Source organism: Chinchilla lanigera, unplaced genomic scaffold (assembly GCF_000276665.1).
Source record: "Chinchilla lanigera isolate Chin_1 unplaced genomic scaffold, ChiLan1.0 scaffold00082, whole genome shotgun sequence".
Taxonomy (NCBI): Eukaryota; Metazoa; Chordata; class Mammalia; order Rodentia; family Chinchillidae; genus Chinchilla; species Chinchilla lanigera.
In genome coordinates this window covers 1416166-1442278 of record NW_004955483.1, presented here as the reverse complement: position 1 = coordinate 1442278, position 26113 = coordinate 1416166, and the positions used below count along the sequence as shown (strand labels likewise).

The following is a 26113-nucleotide window of genomic DNA, read 5'->3' as shown; positions in this document are numbered from 1 at the left end:
TCATCTGAATTCACTATGGGGGCTGCAGTCAGCCTGGCCCTCCTCTCCCTTACAGTTCAGAAGACTTACTTGTCTCTGAACAGCTCTCTCCTAGCAGGGCTTTGTAGTTAGCAGCGGTGGAACAGTGAGTTCCCATCAGGTTACCCAGTAACTGCACTGACTCCTTGCACATTAACTGCCCAGCTGGTTTCATTCAAGTCTTCAAAGGCTTTCAGAAAATATTTCAGGCTGTAATAACAAGGACTCTGGAATGCAAGGACTGACCGAATTGAAAATATCATCATGCGTTATGCATGTTTTCCAAAGCATGTGTGACAAACACTTTATAAATTGCTCTTTTCTCCTTTGTCTGGTCTTGAGCCTCAGGCTCTTACTCTTTTTTTGTGTGTGTGTTTTGGAGACAAGGTCTCGCTGTGCAGTTCAGGCTGGCCTTGAGCTCACTTTGTAGACCAGGATGGTCTCAAACTCTCAATGATCCTCCTGCCTCAACCTCCTGTGTGCTGGGATTACAGGGTGTGCCACCATGCCCAGCAGGCTCCTACTCTTGATGGTCTCAGAAAGAATACCACTGTGTAGAAGGAGAACTTTATGAGTTGAAAAAATGAAGGAAGGAAGAAACAAAGGGAAGAAAAAAGAAAAGGCTAAACAAAATCTTTTTGTCACAATCAGCACTAAGATGTTTTACAATAAAACTTTAAATTTAGCTTCTACACAGAGAAAAATGGAAATTCTTACAAGGTGCTATGGCATTAAGAGTTTAACAATTTGTGTTTCAAAAGTAGATGAGATACACTACTGATTCACTCATGGAAAAAGAACTGAAAATGCTAGACACTCTTTTGAAAATACATTGACTCACAGACAGTTTGACTGCAGGACGGGAAAAGTTGGACTGGTATTTGGTTTGTGCTTTGTAGGTATTTGCCATATCAAAAGATAAGGCCCAAAAAAGAGTATAACAATGGTAATAAACAGCGTGTTAGAAGCCACCCAGAGACTGAAGCTGTGGGAAAGATCAGATTTCATTCCTCTACCTACATCCAAGTGAATATCAGCAAATATCTAAAGGGGGAACTGTGTATATATAGTTTTTAATTTTGGGGGCATAGTTTTAAAGAATGTCAAAAAGTATGGATAAAATGTTTGAGTTTTAGGCTGTAGGGGCAATCAGCACAGGATGGCAATGTTGCCAGTAAAGGAGAGCCCATTGTTTGTGGTGGGCAGCCCAAGTCTCTCTTAGGCCACTGTCATGCCAGTCCAGACAAACAAGACTAAAATTGGAAGCTCAAGAGCTATATCTCAAAGTTAAGGTAATCTAGAAAGAAATAACGCCCCCGGTGGCTATATTAAGAATCACTGGCTCCACACTCTAGGGCAGGTAGTAGGGAAAATCATCTCTCTTTCGTTCCAATTTGTAACACAGGCTGCCACTCCTTGTGGGGAAGTATGAGCCTCCCTAGTGGGGTTACTATAGGGATGAGAGCTCTTCTAGAGGGTAGAGTAAAAGCAGCCTCTAAAGCCGTAGTTTTGTGGCTTTACTTCTGAAGAGAACCTCAGGCTGGCTCATGAAGCTGCTCCACTCACCACTTTGTGGTTTGAGCATCCTGAAATGTTCCTGAACTGTGGATTTTAGTTACCCTGACACACCATATGACCTTGGACCCTTAGCAATGAGCCTATTAACCAATTATGTGCAGACCCTGTAAGTGGGTGGAGACAGCCCCTATCCCATAAAGATAGGACCACTACCTTATATCCAGTAGCCACCCAGCTCAGGGCCCCCATTTCCTGGAGTAACTTTGTATTGCTTCCTTCTGTAATGAATTTACTTTCACTTTGCTGCAGTAAATCTACTTTCACTCTGTACTGTGACTTCTGACTCTTCTCCCTCTTTCTACATCTGAGAGAGAAACAAATCTGGGAAATTTTGGGGGTAGGCTCGTGGCCCCAGACTACCAGATGCAATATCCTGTTATTTTGGGTGATGGGGTCCTGGGGCAGATTTCCAAGTTATTGTGTTCAATGAGCACAGTGAACAAAGAATTGGATGTAGCATGTGACAGTAAGGAAGAAACAGTACAGTTTGATGACATTTAAAGGGCAAGTTATGCTCAGAGTGAGTGGGCATACACTAGAAAAATAGAAAAGAAAAATGGCACAAGTGCAGTTCTGTGGCAGATTTAAAATATTGAGCTCTGTCTACTGTACCTCCCACTGGGTCTTCTAGAATATGATTCACAATGTGATTAACAGGGTGCTGAATTATGTCTGTTGTATTTACTACACATGTCCTTTCCCATAGCTTACTCTGTTGTAATTGGACATATGAGTTGCAGTCCATATGTATAAACTTTTAACAAGCTCCAAGTGCAAAAGGGTCATTATACGTCATGCCAGCTATCTAGTATGCATGGTTCTTCGTTTGAGATTTCAGAATTTTCAGGGATCTTTGTTTTATTTCTACCTCCAGATAGTGGGCCTTGGAACAAGGTAGGGGGTTGGCCCTGGAGTGTCCCCCAGGTTCAGTTGAGTGAAGTGGAGTGGTTCCACAGCCCCAATTGTACTATCTGTATTACTCCTACATGATCGCTGCTGGAACTCAATCTTCTTAAATATTGTAACAAAGACAAGTAAAAAATTCTCAGCCTATGAATTTAGTTGAAAATTGTTTGCGCAAATAATATTCAAGCATCTGATATAAGCAAATGCAAATCCTCTCTGGAAAAACTTGTCATAAACTTCCAAGAATTATATGAATGTACACAGTCAGAAGACTAAAGATAGAAGGATGTACAGTAGAATCCAACCTCAGAGATGAGAAATACAACAAAATGCTACATACTTTTAATATGTTTTTAAAAATGGAAAATGAGGAAAAACAAGGAACAGTGAAATATAAACATTTTAAAAGAATAAAATAGATGATTTTGACATAAATATTTAAATAACCAACAAATGAATTAAATAAAACTGAACTGAGAATTAGTGAATTAAAAGAGGCTTCTGAAGATATGATAAAGTATGCAGCACAAAGAAATGGGAAATATAAAGGGGAAGCTTAGAGTGAGAAGATAGATCTTTTCACCATATGATAGGCATCTAAGTTCGGTAAAAATGAACATCCGTGTAGAGAAGGACTGGGCTCTCAAGGAAGTCAGCACAAAATATAAAGACAGCAGAATTGTAGCAAGAAGCACATCTGAAGAAAGCCAGGCCTCTAGATGAAGATACAATGACCAGAACCACATGCCTCCCTAAGGGATAAACAGCAACTTGGAATTATACTGTGTAATTAGCACCACTTGGTCCACAAAGTCCAGATAGGCATCAGTCACCCAGGTAGGTGACCAGAGCATTTGGACCCATCTCTTCCCCAAAATGCCTTTGTTCTTTCTATGTACCTTGCTATGTGATCTGCTTCCTGATTGGATCAATATTGGCTAAGGGGTTATACTTATAATCCTATAAGTTAAGGCAATTTGACCCACATTTTACCCATACTGTGACTTGACTGTATAAATTATCCCTGACAAAGGGCCTCATGACCGCCTCTTCTGGATCCCCTCTTGGAAATTCAGGAGCTATTTTCTCTCCCTATTTCCAATAAAACTCCCCTAACTTCTTTCTTTGGTTCACAACTTCATTCCTCAATGTTTTGGGACCACAAACTTGGCACATTTGACATCTAACAGGTTGGGAGTTGCATTTCTCTTATATAAACCAGACATGGTCTTAGTGATGTAGGGGAAAGAAACTTCTAGCCAGCTAGATATCTGGTATGAGTTCTTATTCTCTAAAATCAAAACATGAATTTTAGGAACAGCAGAGGTTAAGATCAGAATATATTTATTGAGGGAAAGAAGCTTCTGTCCAAGAGAGAGACAGAAGGGGTCCCGAATGGGTTGCCAAGGAACCTGACTTTCCTAGGGATTTCACAGAGCAAAACCACAAGGTGAGGTGTGTCCAAGGTGGGGAAAAATGAGAAATCATAAGGTGTGCAAGAGGTGGGAAAAACTGTGGTCAGCCAATAAAATTACTAATATAACTGCTCAGATAAAATTGATTAAATCAAGATCAAATGGGGAAGCAAGTCATATAGCAAGTGGGCATGAATACAGAATGGGGGCTTTTCCTGTGGGGGTTTGGTTAGTGGCTCTTCCTGGCTTTTTCAAGGTGATGGATACCTATTTAGAGTATCAGCCCTTGATGCTTACACTTAGGAAGTACGTGGGTGCATTTGTTTTATCTTTCATCTTGAGGTCTGGACCACAGCAGAGGTGCCTGTCTCCCCAACAGATGCAGGGCATCTCGTCTTCTTCGTCGGCTCCTTCAAGCAGCCCCTATCTGACTTTATAATATTTCTATCTAACTCAGTTGACTACAACACTAGAAAGTTCCTAAACCCACCCTACCTGTTGAACTAAGTGTCAGGTTTGCTGACTTCTGTTGCAGAAAAGAATTTTTAAGACTCATCAGTAAGAGATGTAAAGGGATTTATCAGGCATAAATTTAAAGTACTCACTCAAAGAAATAGAATGTGGGCCCTTAACAGAGAGAGAAGTGTACTTGTACTTCAGTAGGGAGCTGGGAATATTCACATTTTTTTTGGCAGTGGAAATCGGTGGAATTTGTCAGTTTATAGTCTTGGTCTTGATTGGTAGGGGAGATGGCCCACCCACAGAAAGACATTGGTCTGTTCATAAGGAAACCTTATTTTACAGGTGAAAAGAAGTGGTCTATTTGCCTGTGAAAAAGGATTCTGCAAATAAAATGGGAAAGGCTGAATGACTGCAAGTAAAAGGGAATTGTCCAGGCTTATTGTGTCTTGAGAGAAAAGGGGGAAAAATTAAACTGGATTTGAGTTACTTTGTGTCCCGAATCTGGAATGTTTCCTAAAAGTACAATTTCAAAAATCTTGATTTGTCTTCTTTCTACCTATCCTTATTTCTTCTATCTCACTTCTTATCAGAATTCCAGAAGGAAAGGAGAGAGATATAGGTAAGAGATGTAAAGGAGGAGGAAAACAGTGGTAAGAAGGAGAGGAAAATTGAAGAGAAAATGCTGAGATTTAGAGATATTAAATCAGAGATTCAAAGAGCTCTATGAACTTTAAACAGCAGAAATAAGTCAAGCCCATCCCTGGACACATTAAAATGACACCACAGAACACCAAAGACAGAGAAGATCTTTGAAAGAGCCAGAACAAAAGGACAGATAACTACAAGAAGTTCACAGATAGACCACTAGCTGTCTTCCCAAATAACTGGGGCAGAGAGATGCAGAAGATCACAGGGGAATAATGATTTCAACGCTATGAGAGAAGTATCAGTTAACATAGAAATCAACATCTGACAATATTATTTGTAAGAGCTTGGGTGAAATATAGACATTTGCAGACAAGTGGTAACATATTTCTTTCCAACAGACCCTCAAAAGAGATTTTAAATAATGATCTTCAGAAGGAATAGAAGTAATTTTGGATACAATTTCTGAAATGCAAAAGGTACTAGATGAGCAAAAGCAAAGGGTAAATATTTTGGAAAATCTAAGTAAATATTACCAGATGAAACAATAATGATATTGTAAGGATTAAAAGTACCTTTAAAATGCATAATAAAAATAACCTGTAAATTAGAATGTGATGATTGACTGTAGTCTAAAGTTTGCATATTATCTGGGAGGGTTAGGAATTTATAATTGATTTTATTTTTAAAATTACATATACATGTTGATATTTACAGGGTAAAAATTAACTAAAACAGATAATGAGTGTATAATGTTCAAATAAAGAATGGGAGAAATGGAGTGAAAACCTTTATCAATCAAAAAGTGGAAAAGAAAGGTAGCTTGCAGAAGACAGAAAAAATAACAGGGAATAAATCTCAATACATTGACAATTAGAATAAATGAAGGTAGCTTCTCAATAGACACTTTCAAGATATGCAAGATGAAGCTGAGTGGATGGAGATTTTGATGTCAAGCAGATACAGAAAGCTGGTGTATCTGTATTAGATAAACCAGACTTTAACAGAGCAAAACACAAGTGAGATAAAAATAACTGGACAAAGAAAATGGATTAGCTTCCTAAGAACTTATAAATCAACATTTATATAAATAAATCAATATTTGCCTTGTATCACCTGAATACATAGTTTCAAAATGTTTAGAACAAACAAAAAACTAGAAATAACAATAAGAAACAAATTCACCATCAAAATGGAAAAATTTTAACATGTTTCATGATTTAAGCCAATCATTAATAATCTAGAAATTTGAACGGAATCATTAACACACTTAATCTAATGGACATATGTAGAATATCATAACCCCAAATTGAGAAATTCATGTTTTTCAAATGCTCATATGTGGAACATCTATGAAAATTTATTTTATACAACTCTCTAAAGCAAATCTCAACACATTTTAAAAGATGGCTACCATAGATCACAGTCTTGAACTACAATGGAATTAGATTAAAAATCAATAATAAAAAGCTACTAAGAGAAAGCACATATTTAAGACTTAGGATATCACATAGACTTAACTTTGAAGGCCACTGATTTAGGAAGTACTGTGTATCAGACATGATCCCAAGTCCTATTAGATCGCTATCTAATTTAAGAATACAGAGTCAGAAGGGAACAAGTGAGAAATAAAATTGATTTTAAAGGCTCCACTGTTCTTTTGTATTTCAAATTTATAGTAAGATAGCTATGTGTGTGACTGGAAAAATATTTAGAGTTTCAACCTATTTTAATACACATAGAGAGTTTTAAGAACTGGCTTTGTGCTTTAGTAAAGGTTCTCAAAATCTTCCACAATTTAGTGACATATTGTTACTGGGTTTTGGGGTGCTGGAGTCTCCTTCTGGAGGTTGTTTCTAGATTCCTTCTGTTCCAAGCAAAGAATTGGTCAAGACAAGCACAAACAATAGCAAAGTTTTAGTAAAGGTAGAAGAAACAGGCTCTGCAGAGCAAGTTTGAGCCAAGTAAAAGTATGAAAAGGAGTACACCCTATAGCATGAGGGTGGCCACCATGCGAGAGAGAACACAGTGGCAAAAACTCAGTGTGGATTCTCCTTTTTATATCACCTGCTCCTCAGGGGGACATCAGTTCAGGCCATCCTGTGGTAAATCTGCTCAAGTTCTCATGAGAAGTCTACATTCAGGGCTCTGGGAACTGCTCTGGGCATGTGGTCTAGGATCTTGTCAGCCTCCTTTCCAGGCAGTTTTAGCCATGCCCTACCTTTCTGTCTCCCAATTAGGTGTCACAAGTTTTGACATATGTCCAACCTTTTAAATCCTAAACTACCCCAACCAGTCACTATAAGCTATTAATTACTACTTTAGAATGAATGTCATTCAAAAGTTTTAGTTTTTATTAGTAATAGGGAGAAAGTTATTCTCTTCCACTGCTAATGGGAGTAAGAATTTATAAAACCAAGATGGAACCCATTTTTGACAATGTGTATTAAAGACTTAAAATGTTATGTATTGTTCAGCTTCATGCTTGTACATCTAGAGTTATATGCCAAAGAAATAATTCTGAGAATGTGCAACCTTCTAACTAGTAGTGAAATCCTAAGGACAATTTGAAGTCCAAAAAGAGGACTTTAAATAAATTATAATGCTACCATTAAAATGACATCATAGGAGAATATTTAATGTCAGGCTTTATAAAATCAAGTGAAATAGGCAAATTACAGAGTAGTATAATCCAATTTTCATGCATACAAAAATGACTGGGGAGACACACATCTACATGCTTATTACTTTTGGCTGTCTCTGGGTGGTGAAGATATAGAAGAATCTCCTTTTTAAAACTTTCTGATCTGTATTATTTAAATGAGATGTACTATTGTTCTAATTGCAAAGAAAACAATAGAAACACTTTTTAAGCATCAGCTCTATTTCCAATGTTAAACTATTCTTATAATAAACATTATCCAATTTATTTTATCCTATTTTCTTTGCTCTTTGGAACTGGCACAGCATTAAGTCAAGGCTATCTCTGAATTCTAGGATCTACTATATCAGTCTATGAGGTGTCTATCATGTTCTAATGTTCTCTGGCTTTTGGGAGATGATATCAAAGGAACAGTTATTCTGCTATCTAGTTGGAAATATCATTCTGAGTTTGCAAAAAGATACAGATAGCTTGGAATTGAATGCATCAGGTTAATTAGCAATGCTTCAAATTACAGGCCGTTGCTGTTTCTTGTACACTGAACTATTAATTAGCTATGCTAATGAGAAAAGCAGGGAATAATTGCAAGAGAAAATGAAATCAGGAGGAAAAAAGAAAACCAACCATTTTAGTCCCTAGTGTCAACCATCAATTGTCAATACTTACCAGAATGACTTCTAAGTATAAATTCTAATCTCCTGCTGAAAAGATGGGGTATTAATAAAAAAGTAACAGTACTTTGAAGTAATTCCTTGGAAGTCTTTTCCCTCCCAGGATATTGCTCTTCAGAGAAGCAGTACCCAAATAATAAAATAAAATATATGCAGTAGGAAATTTAGAGGCAAAAGATTAATGAGTGGATCTAATATAATTCCTAGGGGAGCTTTTTAAAAAATACCAATGTGGAAGTTCACTCCAAACCAGTTACAGAAGTCTCCCTAGAAGAAGCCAAATTAAACCATAAACCATACAATGTATCTTAAATTCATTGCAGCTGTTTCTGAGTATTTGCTTTCTCTGTTGGACAATAATAACAGTCTCAGGAAGATCATCTCTCGTTCTTCCTCCCTGTTATGGCTTGTATCTTAATGTCCCCCCCTGCAAGCCTTGTGTCCTCATAGGTGGGGCTTTTTGGAGGTGGCTGGATCTAAGATGTGTGATAACTAAATTGGTTTAGCGTAGTTCTAGGTGTGTCTTCAGGCTTCTAAATTAAGATTTCTGTGTATACAGTTAATCCCCTCACAGAGATTATCATTTAACTATTCCCCTGCATTAGATCTTTATTACTTTCAAATTTGCCTTGTTTTTCTTTTTTTTCAACATTATTTATCAGAAAACAAGATAAGCATCAATTTGGTGAATTCATATAGATTAGTCTGCCTGACTGAGGTGTGGCTGATATCCAATAATTTCCCAAGGCCACCCATGATAACTGTAGGTATGATGCCCTTTTTCTTCTCTTGCAGCTATCTTCTCCAGTTTTTATACCTACTACTTTCCCAACAGGGATAACATTGTTTTTCTTCTTTTAACCTAAGCCATTTTTATTAAAGTTGTAAAGTTCATTTCACCATCTTCCAAATTTGTATGTATGGAGTATCACCATCTTAGTAGCTAACTTACATTTGAGTGTACAATGCTGAGTGTAGCACAGAACATGAAACTTTTATGACAACAACAAAAGACCAATGCTACCATTTTTCCCATTTTATAGTAAAGAAAGTGAGGCTTCTGGGAGTAAGTCACCCTTAATCATATGATAGTAAAAGGCAAGGCAGGGCCTTGAACCCAGAATTTTGTTTTCTTCTAAACCTTTTATAGAAATATTATAATCTGAAATCCATATATATTCACATTTTTAAAATTTTTATCCAGTGTCCCTTTTCTGTTTTAGGATTATACCCAGCAGAAAACATTACACTTAATCATCATGTTTCTTAAGGTTCTTCTTGGCTATGAGTTTTCCAGACTTTTCTTATTTTCTCTAAATCATTCCTTAAAAAGAATACCGTCAGCTCCCATCACCTACAACACCGTATCAGCTATAATAATTCATTTTACAAACAATATATGGCTATTATTTTTATGGCACCTGGCTTGGTTACTTTACTCATTGTTGAGACAAAATATCTGATGCCCAAAGTTAAAGGAGGAAAGGTTTATTTTAGCTCAGTTTGTAGAGGTTTTCATCCGTAGTCAGCTGGCTCCAAGGTAGTGTAGCATGGCAAAGGGATATTGGAAAGGGCATCACAGAGGAGAAACAGTTCATGGTAGGGCAGGCAGGAGGTAGAAAGCAGCAATCTTCAAGCAGTGATGCAAGCCTCCCTTTCCCTTTTATCCCATCCAGGCTAACACCTTTTTGGTGATGCAACCCACCTTTAGGGTGGGCCTTCCCATTGTCCATACCCAAAACTATGCTAACCCAGTCAGTGGACTAATTTTGTACTACACACTTTTAATCCCAGTGTCATACACCTTAGATCCAGCAAGCACTAAAAAGCCCCACATATGAGTGCATGAGAGGGACATCTGGATACAAGCCTTAACAAGGCCTCTCCAAGACAGATGCTATAATACCTATTTTACGGATAAGAAAGCTGAGGTTCAGAGATGAACATTCATAATCCAGGCCATGATGATAGAAGATAGTGGAGCTGGTACCTTGATCCAGTGCCATCTGACCAGGAGCAGCATGTTCTTATTACTCGAGTTTAGATGGCTTTTGCATGTGCTTTATTCTTTATGTATTTACTTATTGGGGTAGATACTGTTTATCAACAAAAATGCCATGGTAGATATCTTAGTTAATCCTTCTAATAAGCCTGTTGTTCTGGTCTTCCTTGTTGCCAGCCTCTCCAACTTCCACGACATGAATGGTCTTCTTCATTCCAGATTGTGGAGATTATTTGAAGGGCCACGGGAAGAGACAGTGCTACCTCCATCCAAGAACTTATCTTACTCCATTCTGGAGAAGATGGCCACATTTGTGTTTGTATAGGAAGGGTGGCCATGGTTGTGTTTGTTACCCACTGGCAGAATTTACAAACAAAAACAAACTTTTGCCAAATGTGTATTTGCAACCAAAAGTGTTCACAAATTTAGGTACCACTCTATTTGTTTCTGAAGCACTTTGAAATGGTACAGATGTCTTTGCAGTTGATACTACATTTACCAAGAGATAATCTATCTGTCCTGATCAGTTCTTACCAATTTTGCCGTAATTACACTTGTAGATTAGTTCATTTATTGACTTCAGGTTAGGGAACCCCCAAGCAATACATGGTTCACAATACTCAGCAAGTTAATCAGATCCTTATGGAGATTAACAAAGACGCCATTGAAGATGTGGCTAAGGTGACACCTTCCAGACTTTCGGGCTCACATCACTGATACACCTGATTCTGGTGACAAACCCCAATTTGGGTTCTGCAGGTACATAGAAGTTGCCAGCTTTTCTTGCCACCCTAGCCTTTGCATTTTCCTTCTGTAACATCCCTTGTAGTGCTTGAGTTTTCTTTTTTTTTTTTGGTTTTTCTCCGGTACCAGAAACTGAACTCACGACCTTGCGCTTGCCAAGCAGGCGCTTTGCCACTGAGCCAAATCCCCAGCCCGTGCTTGAGTTTTCTAGAGCTAGTTTTTTTGATGAGCCTCCTCTCTACCCTTTGAAGCATCTTCTGAGCAAACCTTTTTCCCAAGCACTTTTTCTTCAACTCTGTGAATTCTTTTCTTTTTCTTAAGGTTTCTACCATAAGGAACCGTTCCTCCCCCCTTTTCTTTGGTTCTTTCCATGGTTTTACCCAGAAAAGAACATGTTTTATTTTAATCTTAATACTATATCAGAGTGCCATAAAGATGGTCAATTTCTGGTCCAAGTCTTATGTAAGAGCCAAGCTCCTTCCATAGATTGTCCAGCTAAAGGTTGTGAGAAGGTAGCCAAAACTGAGTTTATTTATTCTTTCAGGAATCATCCAGTCAAATGTCTCAGAGTTTTGGTCATTAGAAAGCTCTGTGCTTCTTCAAGTGACTTTTGGCCTTTGATCTTAAAGTACATCTTAGGAACCAAACACAGCCACCTAAACTTTGTACCTAACGTGCCTTTCCCTCAGCACCCTAAGGATGTACTTTACACCGCAGTGACTGGCAGTGTCTGTGGAGTTGCAGGTCCCTAGAGAGCCTTACAGCTCCACACTGTCTGTTTATACAATCAGGACAATCAAGATGCAACTATGGCCAATGACTGACTCCTTCACAGAAAGTTCTTGCTTGCTTTCTTGCGTTCTTCTTGTGCTGGGTATTGAACTACATCACTGAGCTGCAATCTCAGCCCTTTTTTATTTTTTATTTTGAGGTGGAGTCTCACTAAATTGCCCAGGCTCTGGGTGTGGTGGCACATGCCTGTAAACCCAGCACTTGGGAGGCTGAGGCAGGAGGATCATTGTGAGTTCGAGACCAGTCTGGGATACAAAGTTAGCTCAAGACCAGCCTGAATAGCATAGTGAGACCCTGTCTCAAACACACACACATACACACACACACACACACACACACACACACACACACACACACACATTGCCCAGGCTGGGTTTGAACTTGTGACCCTCCTGCGTCAGCCTTCCAGAGTACTGGGATTACAGGCCTGTGGCCCCAGGCCAGGTTTAACAGTAATTTCTTGGCCTCTCTTTTCCTTGTTCTTCCCTCCCATCACACTTCCTGTCTAAAATCATCAGGCCGAAAGGGCCAGGCACTGACACCTCTTTCAGCTCTTTAAATGGGGCAACTCTCTGTGGAAAAGCTCTGGGGACACTAGTTTGACAAGTGAGTCAAGGTAAAGGGATTGCTTTCTCCGAGTTTGACAAACAAGTTAAAGGTTAACGCAGGGAGTCGTGGACGCGGGAGACAGCGCCTTTCTTCCCGAGCCCCGCAGGGCAGAGGCGGCAGCTGCAGGGAGAAGCACCCAGCCGCGTGGGGGGGGGCGGGGCTTGGCAGGAGGGGCGGTCCCGCAGCTGTCCGCTGAGGTCGCCGTCGAGGCGGGGTGCAGCTCAGCGACGCTGCGGCGCCAACAGTCCCCGCCAGCAGTGCCTGCCAGGTCGCTGAACAGAGGGCGGCAGAGCAGGTGGAGGAGCCCGGGAGTCTGGCACGGGTGCCGTCACCAAGTTTCAGCATCGGAACCATGGACAGCGCCCGCGGCCTGGCTCGGGTGCGGTCCCTGGACGCTGCGGGCTTCTGGCAGGTCTGGCAGCGCTTCGATGCGGAGGGTGAGTAGAGCGAATGCTTGCACACGCGGTGTAGACCCGTAGTCTCTTTCCCGTGCCCCTTTCCCTGCACGGAAAGTTGTTTGCCTGCGTCGTTCATGCCCACACCTGGCGCAGTCTGCCCAACACACCTGTGGAGAGCTGGCGTGGGACATCCAGAAACCTCCTGCAAACTCGCTGCCTTCCCAGTGTGTGTGTGTGTGTGTGTGTGTGTGAGATGTACTGTCTGTGTAATGACAAGTATCATATATATATGGTGGGCTGAATCTCAGTCCTTTGAAAGTAGCCTTCCCTAAACGTGCTTATTTGCTCATTTTTACAGTGACTTTGTGTTTTATCCCCAACACACTCTCTCAAAGGGAGTAGGAATTTTAACAAGTTTTAAATTTATTATTTTCCACCAAAAAGAAAAAAGAACTTTCTTAAAAATAAAATGAACAACTACTTTAAAAATAACGATGTGCAATGTAACAACCACTGTTGATTTCCTATCATCTTGTTTTCAAATTCTGTATCATTTTTAATGATTTTTAAATTTTTATTCTCTTTAAAATAAAAAAGAAGTTAAAACATAGAATGAAACTACTCACCATTTTCTTTGTTTTTATTAATAATTAAAGAAACATAAAGAAAACATCTAAAACTGCATTTAAATCTGCAAACTAAGATTCAATATTTTCCTCTGTTTGTTTTTTCCAACCTTCCCAATCATCGGGTTAGATTTTATTCTGATGCTCATGTTTATTCATTGATTACAACTGATGTATTTAATAGCTTTCTTTTCCTAAATGTTAATATAGCCCCTTGCATAAAGCATTTGCTCTGTAATATGTTTTCAGTGACCAAATCCATGTCTTCTGCACGTATGTGTTGGTACTTAGTTATTAGAATAACAAAAATGGTATCGGGGGATTTTATACATTGTGACATTGAAAACAAGTTTAGATAAAAGTCACATGTCATTCTGTATAAGTGACTATTGTTTATGCTTATCTTTTTGCATTTAGAAAAAGGTTACATAGGAGAGAAGGAGCTTACTGGTTTCTTTCACCATATGCTGATGAAACTGGGTACTGATGTAAGTACTCACAGCACTCAGGATTAATTTATGTGTCTCTTAGTGAAATACAAACATCCAAGTCTTGTGGTGATTTGTACCTACTAATCCCATCTGACCTCCTTTCTTCTTTGCATGCATGTTATTTTTCTCCCTCTCCTAGCAACACGAAGAGATTTAGGCAGGTTTTATAAAAGATACAACTATAACATTAGCTTGCTGGTCATTGACTTTCATTGTAACATCTGTCATCCACTCAGAAATCTTAATTGTACGCTCAGTCAACACTGTTTTAAACATTTCCTTGGTTAGCTCTCTGCTAATGGATTTAAAGCTAGACATAGGGTAGCACACTCTGATCAAAAGGTCAAAAATATAGAAAAGCTGTGAATATGAAAAGCTTAAGGGTTTTGGGTGTTTAATGCCTATGATCTTCATTTGATAGCAAACAGTAAGAAACATGTCTGATTATTATTTTCATGATTCATTTTATTAGAAAAAATTACAGAGTCCTCAGGGAATGGCAAACCTAAAAGAAACTACTATACTCAGAGTCCAGAGAAAATTTAAACCAATTCATCCTGTGTTCTGTCACGATGGCAAATCCAGCCTTGAGAGATGTAGACTGCTCTTGAGGAGGCTGGTAGGAAAGCAGAGGAAAAACAGGCTCAGGAGCTGAGGTCCGAGCAGGGGTGGGCTTGGTCTGGAAAGGTGAGTCAGGCATGGACTGCGGGAGGCATAGCTCTGGTACAGCCACAGTCAGTGAATCATGGAACTCGTTCATCTTCCGGTGTTGCTCACCTGGAAAGGTACTGAAGTGCAGCACATTGCCTGGAGGAGTCCAGTACAGGTCCCCAGGGGCTGGCTCTCCACCACTGAGGGAGGGCACTGAGGCCAGGGCAGCCTGTTCAGAAGAGGAGAGGCTGCCATCTGTCCTGATCCGCAACACGGGCCTCTTGTCTGTTTGCTGCACTTTCTCTCTCCAGCTGTCTGCATTGCTGTGTCTTCGCTGCACTTTGCTCCCTTCACCCCCGCTGTCTCTTCCTTCCTCTCTGACCTCTCTGTCTCTGACCTCTCTCTCCTTGGTCCCTGTCTCTTTCTCATCAGTTTCTTCAACTCTCTGTCTCTGTGTTTCCATCTCCAGTCTTTTTCTTAAGGTTCACTTTTGTCTTCTTTCTCCATGTTTGTTCTTTCTCTTTTTCTAGTTTCTCTCTCTCTGTGTCTCATCTCTTTGTCTTTATTTCTTCTTTCTTGTCAGCCCCCACCCCAGTCTTTACCTCTTTATTTTTTGGTCCCACATCTCCCTTTTTTGGTGCCACCCCATGCCCTGTGCAGCCCTTGGGGTGAGGGAAGGGGCAGGTGAGGGATGGACACGTGAGTACTCTCCCCTCAGCCAGGCCTTTGCGTGCCTTCTCTGTATCTTTCATTCTTGCCTTGGCATCAGTCACAAGCAGAGACGAGGATGCCTCAGGGCAGGAAGGCTCACAGCTCTCTTCGCTGTCCTGTCTTACATGCCAGCAGCCCACAATGAACCCCACCTTGCCCACACAGCGTCCACGAGTATCTGTACGTTCTGAGGCTCGTGGCTTCCAAGAACCCATGGACCAGATAGTGTTTTGTTGACCATGAGCAGGGGTGTTTGAGGAAAAGCCAGACAATGGAGATTAAGCCACTCAAAGCCTTGGATAGCCAACTCCTGAACTTCAAAACAGGATGGTGAACTCTTAAAAGTCTAGATGTCCTGAGGCTTGGGACTTTATACCTTTTCAGAAGTCTCCCTGTCTTAGTGATGTATAGAAAAGAAGGAGAAAATTTGTAGTCACTGCTGAAACTGGGAGTGCCTCATTTTCAGGCACAGGAGGGTGTGGCCACCCAAGCGCAAGGGTTTACTCTCAGCTGAGGACACATGGAGCTGTCTTCATCTGAAGCTGTGGCCTACCTCAGACATGACATTGCCACTAGTCACAGAGAAGAAGGAGCCACCTCTTGAAGAGCAGTGTGACTGTTCTTTTTTTCTTTTTTTTTTTTTCGGTACCGAGAATCAAACTTATGACCTTGCGCTTGCCAGGCAGGCGCTGTGCCACTGAGCTAAATTCCCAGCCCCCAGTGTGACTGTTTTGATCACTGGTGACCCCTCAGATCTGGCCCCATGGAACCACCCTCACACAGGGGCTGGTTGACTCCTTGGAGAAAAGAGCTTTCAAATGAATCACCAATGCTCAACACAGGTATCTCTGAGGCTAGAAAATGGGACAAGAGGCCCCAGTGCAAGTCAAACTTTGGTATGCTTAGGTTCAAATGCACACCCCAGGAATTTCACTATATTTAGGGCCTGGAAAGAATCTTGCACCTTAAGGGTTGGTTTGTATCTTCTTCGAGCACCCTTGGTACCTGCAGAGATTGTGAAGGCCTGTGAGAGGGGTCCCACTGTGATTAGGCCCGCCCCACTGCACTGTGGCAGTAACGCCAGGAATCTCTCCTCAGCATGAAGCTTGGGAAAAAGTTCTGACAGATTGATCAACCCATTAACCAGAAATGGTTCCCCAAGTGTGGAGGCACAAGTGTGGCTTTGGGGATGTCTGCTAGGTCACCCTTTGCCACCTTCATAAACAGATTAAGAAACTGAAAGTGCACCAGGTATGATGGTGCATGCCTGTTATACCGGCACTCAGGAGACTGAGGCAGGAGGATCATTATGAGTTTGAGACCAGCCTGGGCTGTAAAGTGAGCTCAAGGCCAGCCTGAACTGCATAGTGAGACCCTGTCTCAAAAAGACCAAAAAGAAAAAAAAAAAAAAAGAAAGAAAGAAAGAAAAAAAGAAGCTGGAAGTGCCTTGATTTTAGGCTTTTGCCCTGCTCGGCAGTGAGCTGGCACTCATCGAGTTCAATCAGAAGGGACAGCCACTGTTTGCTGTGATGCTTGATTTGGGTTGGTGGTACCCGTGTACACAGAAGCCAGCAGAAGAGGAGCCTCTGGGGTCAGCCAGCCCCTTCCTCTGGAAGGAGTGGCATGAAGTTCATCAGAGGCCTGAACAGTTCTGTGTTCTCCCACTGATTAGTATATCACAGAGACCTCAGAAGCAGGGTTTTGAGGGTTCTAACAGCAAGCTGCCTGCTCGTCAGTCTCAGAGAGCAATCAGCCTGCTGTAATTACCTCTCTCCTCAGCCTCTGAGGGGACTGGCTCAGTGGAAACATCAGCTGCTATTGCTGCTCTGCCCCTACTCGCAGCATTTCTTCTCAGGTGCCAAGGACTGGCCTCCAGACGGGGCTCTATCTGACCAGTGCGTGCTGCCCCTCAGTTTCTGCGTGCACCCCTCCCTCATGCACTTGCTGCCTCAGCAGCATGGTGTGCTGGGAAGTGCTGGTTTCAGTCTCAGTCTGCCAGTATCCAGGCCGCCTCCACGCGTTGGAGACTGTGTGCCCTGCTGTAGTCTCGAGTCTTTGATAAGGACAGATAGGGAATTGCAACAGAGGGAACCCTAGGGTCTTTGGAGACAGACCCAAGGGACAGTCATGGGCTTTATGGTTAGAGGTCCAAGAGGACAGAAGTTAAATCTCTGTGGCCTCAGACTAAAGGTGGCACATAGAGCCTGGCCACTGCTTCTTTGCCTTCACAAGCATTTGCTTTGAAATATAATTTTCTACCAAAATGGCCTATTAATTAACTTTATTTGGATACGCTGAGCCCACCATAAAGAATAATTTATTCATTCAACAGATACTATATTACAGAGATAAATAAATAATTGCTTTCTGGGCAGAGTTCTTAATCTGAAAGATGAAGCAGGAATTTGAAGTGAAGGACCAGCCCACTGAGAGGTCTCCACTGTGCTTTTCCTGTGTGATGTGGGGACGTCTGATTAACAGGGCTTCTCCAGAGAGCTAGAGCCAGCAGGTTCTATGTAGACCTACAAGAGGAACTTTGTTAGGAAGTTGGCCCATGCTGTTACTCTGGCTGAGAAATCCCATCTCAGGCTGTCTATCAGCTGGAGACCCTGGATGCTGGCAGCCTTGCTCAGCCCAAGTGCAAAGGCCTCAGAACTGGGGAGCGATGGAGTCACTTTCAGTTTGAGGTCAAAAGCCTGGGAACCCAGGATGGGGGCTGCTGACATAAATTCTGGAGTCCAAGGGCAAGATGGCCTGGACTTTGAATGTCCAAGACAGGAGATGAGCACGTCCCAGCTTTCAAGGAGTTGGAGACCAGTTTGTCTTCTGTAATTGCTCTCTCTGTTCCCAGTCAAGTGGATGGTGGGCCTTTACAAGGGTGGGTCTTCCCCTCCAGATACACTCAGAGTCATGTGTTGACTTCCTCTGAAAATGCCTCGAAGACCTGCCCAAAGTCACACTTTCTGTGGCTCTAGGTTTCCCTTCATCCTAACCATTGCAGCATACACCATGGAGCTGGGACTTCACAGGCTGACCTACAAGCATCCAGTGCAGCTTCCACAAAGAAATCTGGTGGGCAGGGGATCTTGGAACCTCAGAATCCTTGTCCACCGCACAAGAAAAAATAGAATGTAGCTCTTTGTCTGAAGGCCAAACTCTAGAGAAGCCTCACGGAGTGGGGGAACAAGTCCCCTACATGGAACAGAAATCAGACATTTGTGTCCTCACTGACATCAACATGCCACTTAAACTCCCTGCGTTTGTCTCAATTTCCTGTACATAAAATCAGAATAATCATATTTTGGCTGCCAGTGTCACAAAGAGACAGCACAAGTGAGAAGCGGTCCCAAGTGTGGAAGTGCCTGATGTAGCCATGGAGCATCTTCATGGGGCCTTAGCCTTTCCACTGCGTATTCTGGACCCCTTCTGTTTTCTTAGATTCACTAATGGGTCACTCCGTACAGGACAGTTGAACCTTATGCTCTTAAACACTAAGAAGCTTTTAGGATCTAAGGTTGAACACATTTGTCAATGAGATCACGAGTTTTTGAAAGTAAATTGTCTCTTTTCCTTGGAGAATGGTTTCAGTCACACTCCCTCTTTGGTCCTTCATAAGTAGAGAAACTACCCGCTGAGGACAGCAGAGAGTAGAGAGTCACCTCGGGGGCCCTGGACACTTGCTCAGAATGAGACAAATAATCCACTTCTCATTTCTTCACCTGAGATTTTTAAAAAAAATGTTTTAATTTAATTTTTAAATTTTAAAGATAAAAGAAAGAAAACATATTAACAGACACAAACATTTACAAAATAACACAAAACAATACAAGCAATACATATTTTTGGGCAAGGTAATAGGAAATTAACAATGGTGGCTGTATTACATATTGATATGTTCAAATTGGTTACTCAGATAAACAAATATAGGCATGTAAGAGTGATTAAACAATTAAACATTATCTGTTCCTTTCAATAAAGTAATAGGAATCAGCAGTACAACTATTTTAGCTGTATGTGTATACCTATAAATGTGTTTTTCCCTTTTTTTTCTTTTTGCTTTTCCTTCATTCCAGCTTCTCCCCCACCTCAAGCAATTTCCTTCCCCTGCACAATATCCATTGCACCCCTCAGACTTCATTCACTCCCTCAGGTTCTTACACGAGTGAGACAATACATTCACCTGAGATTTTGGCTCCAAGTCACTAATATCTTTTTTTCAAAAATTTTCATTTGGTGTGTGTTCACTTCAGAAGGTATTCAGTCTTTAAACTAGGCTCTTGTCTATTGTATCCCTGTCTAGAACTCACTCAAGTGAGTTCATTTGGCTGATGTATTTACAGGGTCAATCTGTCCAAGTCCTCTTATTTTAATCATTTAATCATTCTAAATATAAGACCAAAGCCATCAATCTAGCAGATGGCTTTGATATGGCTAGGATACTCAAATCCATTTGATTAATACATCATTTACAAGTGCTGGAGGTTTGGATTTGCCTTTTTAAAAAATTTAAAATAGTTATATATGTATGTATATACATATGTTTATTAACAAAACTTTTGACTGATTGCAAAAACTTACCTTCACTACAATTTATTCCAAACAAAATTTATTTCTCACAATCTAGTATCCAATTGGGGACTATATGAGACATTAATTCATTAATCTCTTTCTGTTGCACATACTTCATCCATTTTCATATTTTAATCTAATTCCCACCAGCAAAATGTGACAATAAAAAAGGCATAATGTGTGTTTATACTTGCTGATGAAAGTTTGTGGATGACTAGACAAGCAAGAAGCAAATTACTGATTGACATGAAACTTGATGGGGCCCCATATTTCTGTTATCACATCAGTCCTGGAAGTATAGAAAATTAAGGTGATACTAGGGGAATCCAATAGCTTAAATCATCTCAGCTCAGAACATTTCTTCTACTTCACTACTATAGCTCCCCATCAAACATTTCCTGTGCACCAACCTCCTACAAGTAATGTGACAAGATTCTAATTTCAGGGACTGAAATCCTGCAATAATGCTCTGGGTCTTCCCTGGTATTGAGCTGCCTCTGCTGGTCAAGGTGCTCCTGGCTTTCTAGGAACTGGCTTTCACATTTCAGGGTCTTACGATATTTAAAGGATGGGCCAGAGTCTATCCTGAAAGCAAGTTCCCAAGGTTTTCTTGGACTTTGAGCCATTGCTCATTTATAACCCATGAATGTTGGACATTCTTCCTGTGCGCTCTGCCCTGAGAGCAAAGTGCCAGTGGAAAGTGCTGGTTTCAGTCTCACTCTGCCAATATCTAGCAGAGGGGAGTCACCCTGTTAGTTTCTTTCGACATCAGTAAAGTGAAAGTTCAGTGTCTCAGATCTGTAGGGAAGGGCACCTAGTATCCTCTGATTCTTTTCTCCTCGCTCTTACTTCTGAATCACAGACTGATTGAAGAGAACCAGGCCTTTTGATTCAGAGTGCAGCAATTGCTAGGATTGGACTGTTCCTCCTTTCACATCTCAAGTCCTACAAGGTAGAGAGTTTAGGTGACTCTTTATATTTTCCAATACTGGGCAACATTCACCATTTGAAAGCAGTTAAGTGAAGAGATGACTGCTTAAGGACAAGAGGGCATGAGTGAAAGGACACTCAAGTCATTTCAACAAAAACAAGGCAAAACAAAGCAATTTGAGATATTTTTTCATCCAGTGTTAGGAAAGCAGTAAAGGAGAATTTCAGTGTAAGAGGTTGGAATATATAGGATCAACAAAGATGAAGATGATGATGATGATGATGATGACAAATTAAAGCAAAAACCTCCCTAAAGAGGAAAGGTCAGGAGGACAGCATGGAAGACAAAGGCTAAAGGGCATGGTGATTTTTTAAAACTCCCTTGGCCACTGTGAAAATGCCATTTGTCAAGGAGCCTGGATGGCAAGCTCTCAATGAATGTTTATTCACCTGTCCTCGTGAGTTAGATGCAGCTGTCTGTTATTCTGTGCCACTCCTCCCTCCCACCATCTGCTCACTTTTGCAGAAGCCCATCAGAGAGGGGACCCAGGGGAGAGGAAAGCAGGATAAGGGTGTCTGGCACAGCCTGTGCCAGAGGGCAGTGGCTGGGTCTGTTTTACTCACTGGGGTCAGGCTCATGGTAAGCCCTGGCTGGGTAATCAACAAAAAGTGATTTCCTTGAGTTTTATACTTGGCCACAGCATGCAGTGGTGGGCCAACACGTTTGGGTTATCCCACTGTAGAAGATACTGCCTCCATGCTTGGGTTGTCCCAGACAATTCTTTTTTAATCTCAAGAGGGTTTATTCTCAGCACATCCTACCATCACTCTTGAGAACTATGAGTGAGAAAGGGGGAACTGGGTGAGTACCAGGCTCCCAGGGAACAGTCTGGGATGTGAGCCCAGGCACAGTGCACCCATGGAGTCTCTTAGGATCTCAGAGTCACGGTCGCTCTCAACACAGTAGGGAGGGTGGCCAGCCAAGAGTGTCACTTCTTCTTAGCCCTGTAACACAGCTAATGGGCTCAGGCAGGAATAGGATGATGGTATCAGAGAGAACTAATTTCACAAGAATTTCAGCAGGTATGGAACCTCAGAGGCTGGAAGTTTCTGTGCCTCTCAGCTCTGGCAGCAGAATTGCTTCTTTTTTGTTGGTGCATCTGTCCCATTTCTTGCAGTGACCTTGAAATCCACTAAAGAAGACAACTAAATGTGTAGAAAATGTTGTACATGGATGAGAAATATGACCTCTTTGGTAACTCAACAATTATTTTATTTCTTTGGTTTTTTTCCCTATTATTTCACTCTTATAATTATTTTTTTCTTCAGAGAGTACAAAGAAAAGATTAAGAGAATAGCTTACAGTACCCAAAGCCGACTTTTTAGTTAAAAATGGAAACATTAGATACAACATTAGATGCAATACCATCTTCTCTTGCAATCAAATAGATCATGATATTCAAATTCATTCTTTCAGCACTCTCAAAGAATTTTTTCATCCACATTTTAGTGACTCACTAATTACACATTTTACCTAGACATGATTTTGATAGCTGGTAGGTTACTCAAGAAATGTCCATGAATTTTCTGTCTTCTACAAAAGAGTAGGATCATTTTAAATAGCCAAGGAGCCAGCTTTCCAGGCTAGGTGAACATAATGATTGGACTGTGCATTTTGAATATTTGCTATCATAATTATAGTTTGGGGCTTCTGTTGACTGTAATGTGACTATATGTCAATCACTGCAGGACTCAGTTATGGAGGAAAATGTGCGCAAGATGAAACAACAATTTATGACTGCCTATGGTGTCCCTAAAGAAGGTCACATAAGGATGAAAGAGGTACTGTTCATGATTGTGTCTGTCTTGGCTATACCTTCTTAAATTGTAATTTTCCTTGAAGACAATGGGAATCTTAACATTCGATTGGGAAATTAGAACTTTCTGCAAGGCATTTGGTCTGGATAGAGCATTTTGAAAGTAATCACTTCTCCTTTTTCATCTTCTTAGTTGCTTAGTAACAGAGACTGGCTAATTCTTTCATCATTTTATTTAGGTCAATCAATTTTGTACCTATTTTATGATTGGGGACTTGTGATGATGGAGCCCTTTCAGGTACTTGAGTCTCTCTACAGTCTCTCTACATTTGTCTCTCTACAGTGTCTTGTTCAAACTAATCCTTGATGTAAGAAAAAATTGACAAGACATTAAATGAGTTTAAACTTTTGCAGCAGTGCCCAGTGGAGGTTGCAAAGGGCTCTCCCTAAAGATGATTAAAAATAAACAGAAAATAGCTTTATTCAGCTGAATCCCACTTTTTTTTTTTTTTTTGTCTTTTTGAGACAGGGTCTCACTATACAGTTCAGGCTGTCCTTGAGCTCACTTTGTAGCCCAGGCTGGTCTCGAACTTGCAACGATCCTCCTGCCTCAGCCTCCTGAGTGCTGAGATTATAGGCATGTGTCACCATACCCAGCAACCCCTCTTTTCTTGAGTACCTACTAAAGAAAGCCAGTGTTTTTAGCTTGCGGCATCTAGTATGGCTGCTTCTTACCTTATCTTTCCTCCTCAAATTCCAAAGTGGATTACTGTTTAAAGAGTATTACCACCATGGTTACATATTGCTTCACAAAGGGTGCATGTTCTGAGAAGAGCATAGTTGTGTGAACATTGTAGAGCACAGTAATACAAACTTAGATGACATAAATCAGTCACTCAGTGTGGACTCCTGAAGCCAACAAAAGACACAGGGAGCATGAGCTGTATGAGACTGCCATGGGAGTATTTCACACCTAGTAGGAATGCAATACCTTTAGAGAGAACAAATAAATCAACAAATGACAATCATGGGCTCAGAGCTGCAGCTGGACTTATGTGAGCTCGGAGCCTATTACCCACCCTTTAAAGTGACCCTGGCCAGTGTCCCTGTGCCCCTGACTGCTGTTCTTTGGTCCTCTAGCTGGCCAGTATGTTCTTGTCTGAAGATGAAAACTTTCTTCTCCTCTTTCGCCTGGAAGCCCCGTTGGACAGCAGTGTGGAGTTCATGCAGGTGAGTGTTGCATTGCAGCCACTGCCCTCCTGTCCAGTTCCAAGAGGGAGCTTTGCACAGAAGACAGCACAGAAGCCTTCCTGGTGAGCCGGGCTGCCCCTGAGCTGACAGATCCACTAGCGGGCTCAGCCAGGTATGCTAAGAACAGGATGTGGAGCAGGGAGGGATGGCATGAACAACAGGGACAGTGCACATCCTGTCTAAAGCCGGTAGCCCTGAGGAGCCCCAGTGAACTTTGCCTTTTTAGAATTCTCCTAGAAATCCAGCCTGTCTGTGGAACTCACTCTAGTTGTGAAGGCACAATACAGTCAGAACATAACCTATGAACATGCTGATCTGCTTGAAACCACTGTGCTGAGGTGGATGTGAGAGACAGTACCAGTGGTCCCTTCAGCTTCCTCCTTCTGGGCAACCCCCTCTCTCAGCCTCTGGGTGTTTCTGCTCTATTAGTGAAAACCACCATGGGGCAGTGGGGGCAGGTCAAGGTTTGTCTGAGGTCACAGCAGTGGGCTCAAGATTACCACTTTGTCCCCAGCCCCACTCCTGAAAGAGTTGCCATGCCCCCGGTAAAGGTGACAGCATCTCATCCTTCGACACTATTTTGTTTGCCTTCATGTAAAATTGAGCAAACATGTGCATAGACAGAAGGAATTTGCATGGACTATAAATGTATGCCAGTAACCCACGGAATGCAAATTAAAATAACTAAGTTTTTACAATCAACATGGTAAATATTTTAAGGGAATCCATAAAAACCCACAGTATAATTAAGGAAGCCCTGAGACGGTCAAGGATACTCTATTGAAAGCCATGCCATGAAGAATCGTTTTCTGAAAGTAATCTTGGAAAAATTTAATCAGGGTCCCTCAAACTTTTACTATCTAGAGTTACTTTTTAAAGACTTAATAATTCTACCTCTCCAGTCATCTTTCTTAGAGACCTAACCAAAGACACAGAGCAAAGCTTTTTTCTGTATGAACACGTTCATTAAATGTTGCAGTGTATAGTTAGAACTGAAAATAATATGAAAGCCTAACACTGAATGAAAAATGAGGTAAATTATGTCACATTTATATGATTTATTCATCCTGCAACTATAATGAGAACTTTGATCTGCTTGGAACGGTTCTAGGTGCAGCAGGTTCATTGGAGGAAGATCCCCATCTTTGGTCACCGTACATCACTAAAGATCAGATTTCCAAAGAACAGCTTATGACAAGGAGGAGACATAATATCATGTTAAGAAACAAAACTGTGTATGCTGCATGATCTTAATTGTGTTTTAAAAAACATTCATGCTTACATAATTTGATTAATGTACATGTAAGATGGGTAAATACACATAAGATAAATGATTGCAAATGGTATGATTTCCGGTGATTTTCATATTCTTTGTATTTTTATATTTTCCAATTGTGTGTAGAATCATAGTTATTTAAAAGTTACCTTTTTACTTTTTATTTTTTGTCTTTTTGAGACAGGGTCTTGCTATGCAGTTCAGGCTGGTCTTGAGCTCCCTTTGTAGCCCAAGGTGGCCTCAAACTTGCAATGATCCTCCTGCCTCAGCCTCCCCAGTGCTGGGATAACAGGTGTGCACCACGACCTGGCTAAAAGTTACTTTAAATGACATTTTCAAAGTTTTCGTAATTTTGTTTTAAAATGCTCATAGAAAATTTTAAGTGAAACTAACAAATGAGCCATGGGTAGAGGCCGTAGGAATTGCAGTTAGGTTCTGCTGTGTGAGTAAGCTAAGCACGAGAGGAAGGAAGTGCATGGAAACAGTAATGACCTCCGAGTGGGAGTTTCTGGACATCATTCTACAGCTTGTATTTCATTAGTTTTGTACAACAAATATGGTTTATTTTTTAAATCAGAAAAAAGTATTAGTATGCTACATCTTACGTGGTCTGTAATAACTGCTGGAAATGGAAAGAGGAAACAGTACTGAGGAACCCTTTCACATTAAAAAAAAATATATTCCGTTTTCCCCTTCCTTTTAGTTTGTTAATTATTTTATGTAAAGAAGAACTTTCCCTTTCCCTGAAAAAAGTGTGTGGATACCATTGTGGATCCTTGAATTCTTTTAAATTATGAAGTTGGTTATAATTTATTGTATCCTTTCCACTTTATTAAATTCTAAGTGAGTGTCTTGCTTTCCCCCAGAAACAAAGAACATTACTCTTTAA

At 41.0% G+C, this 26113-nt stretch overlaps 1 protein-coding gene across 1 annotated transcript in view; it reads left to right on the top strand.

Annotated features, from left to right (window-relative positions):
* Positions 1-12715: 12715 nt before the first annotated feature.
* Scgn (secretagogin, EF-hand calcium binding protein) overlaps positions 12716-26113 on the top strand; it is a 36792-nt gene continuing 23394 nt past the window's right edge. The window contains exons 1-4 of the mRNA XM_005403346.1: positions 12716-12941; positions 13946-14016; positions 22630-22722; positions 23838-23927. Of these exons, the coding sequence (XP_005403403.1) occupies positions 12857-12941; positions 13946-14016; positions 22630-22722; positions 23838-23927 (339 nt within the window). The 5' untranslated portion in view covers positions 12716-12856. The remainder of the gene's footprint in view (positions 12942-13945; positions 14017-22629; positions 22723-23837; positions 23928-26113) is intronic.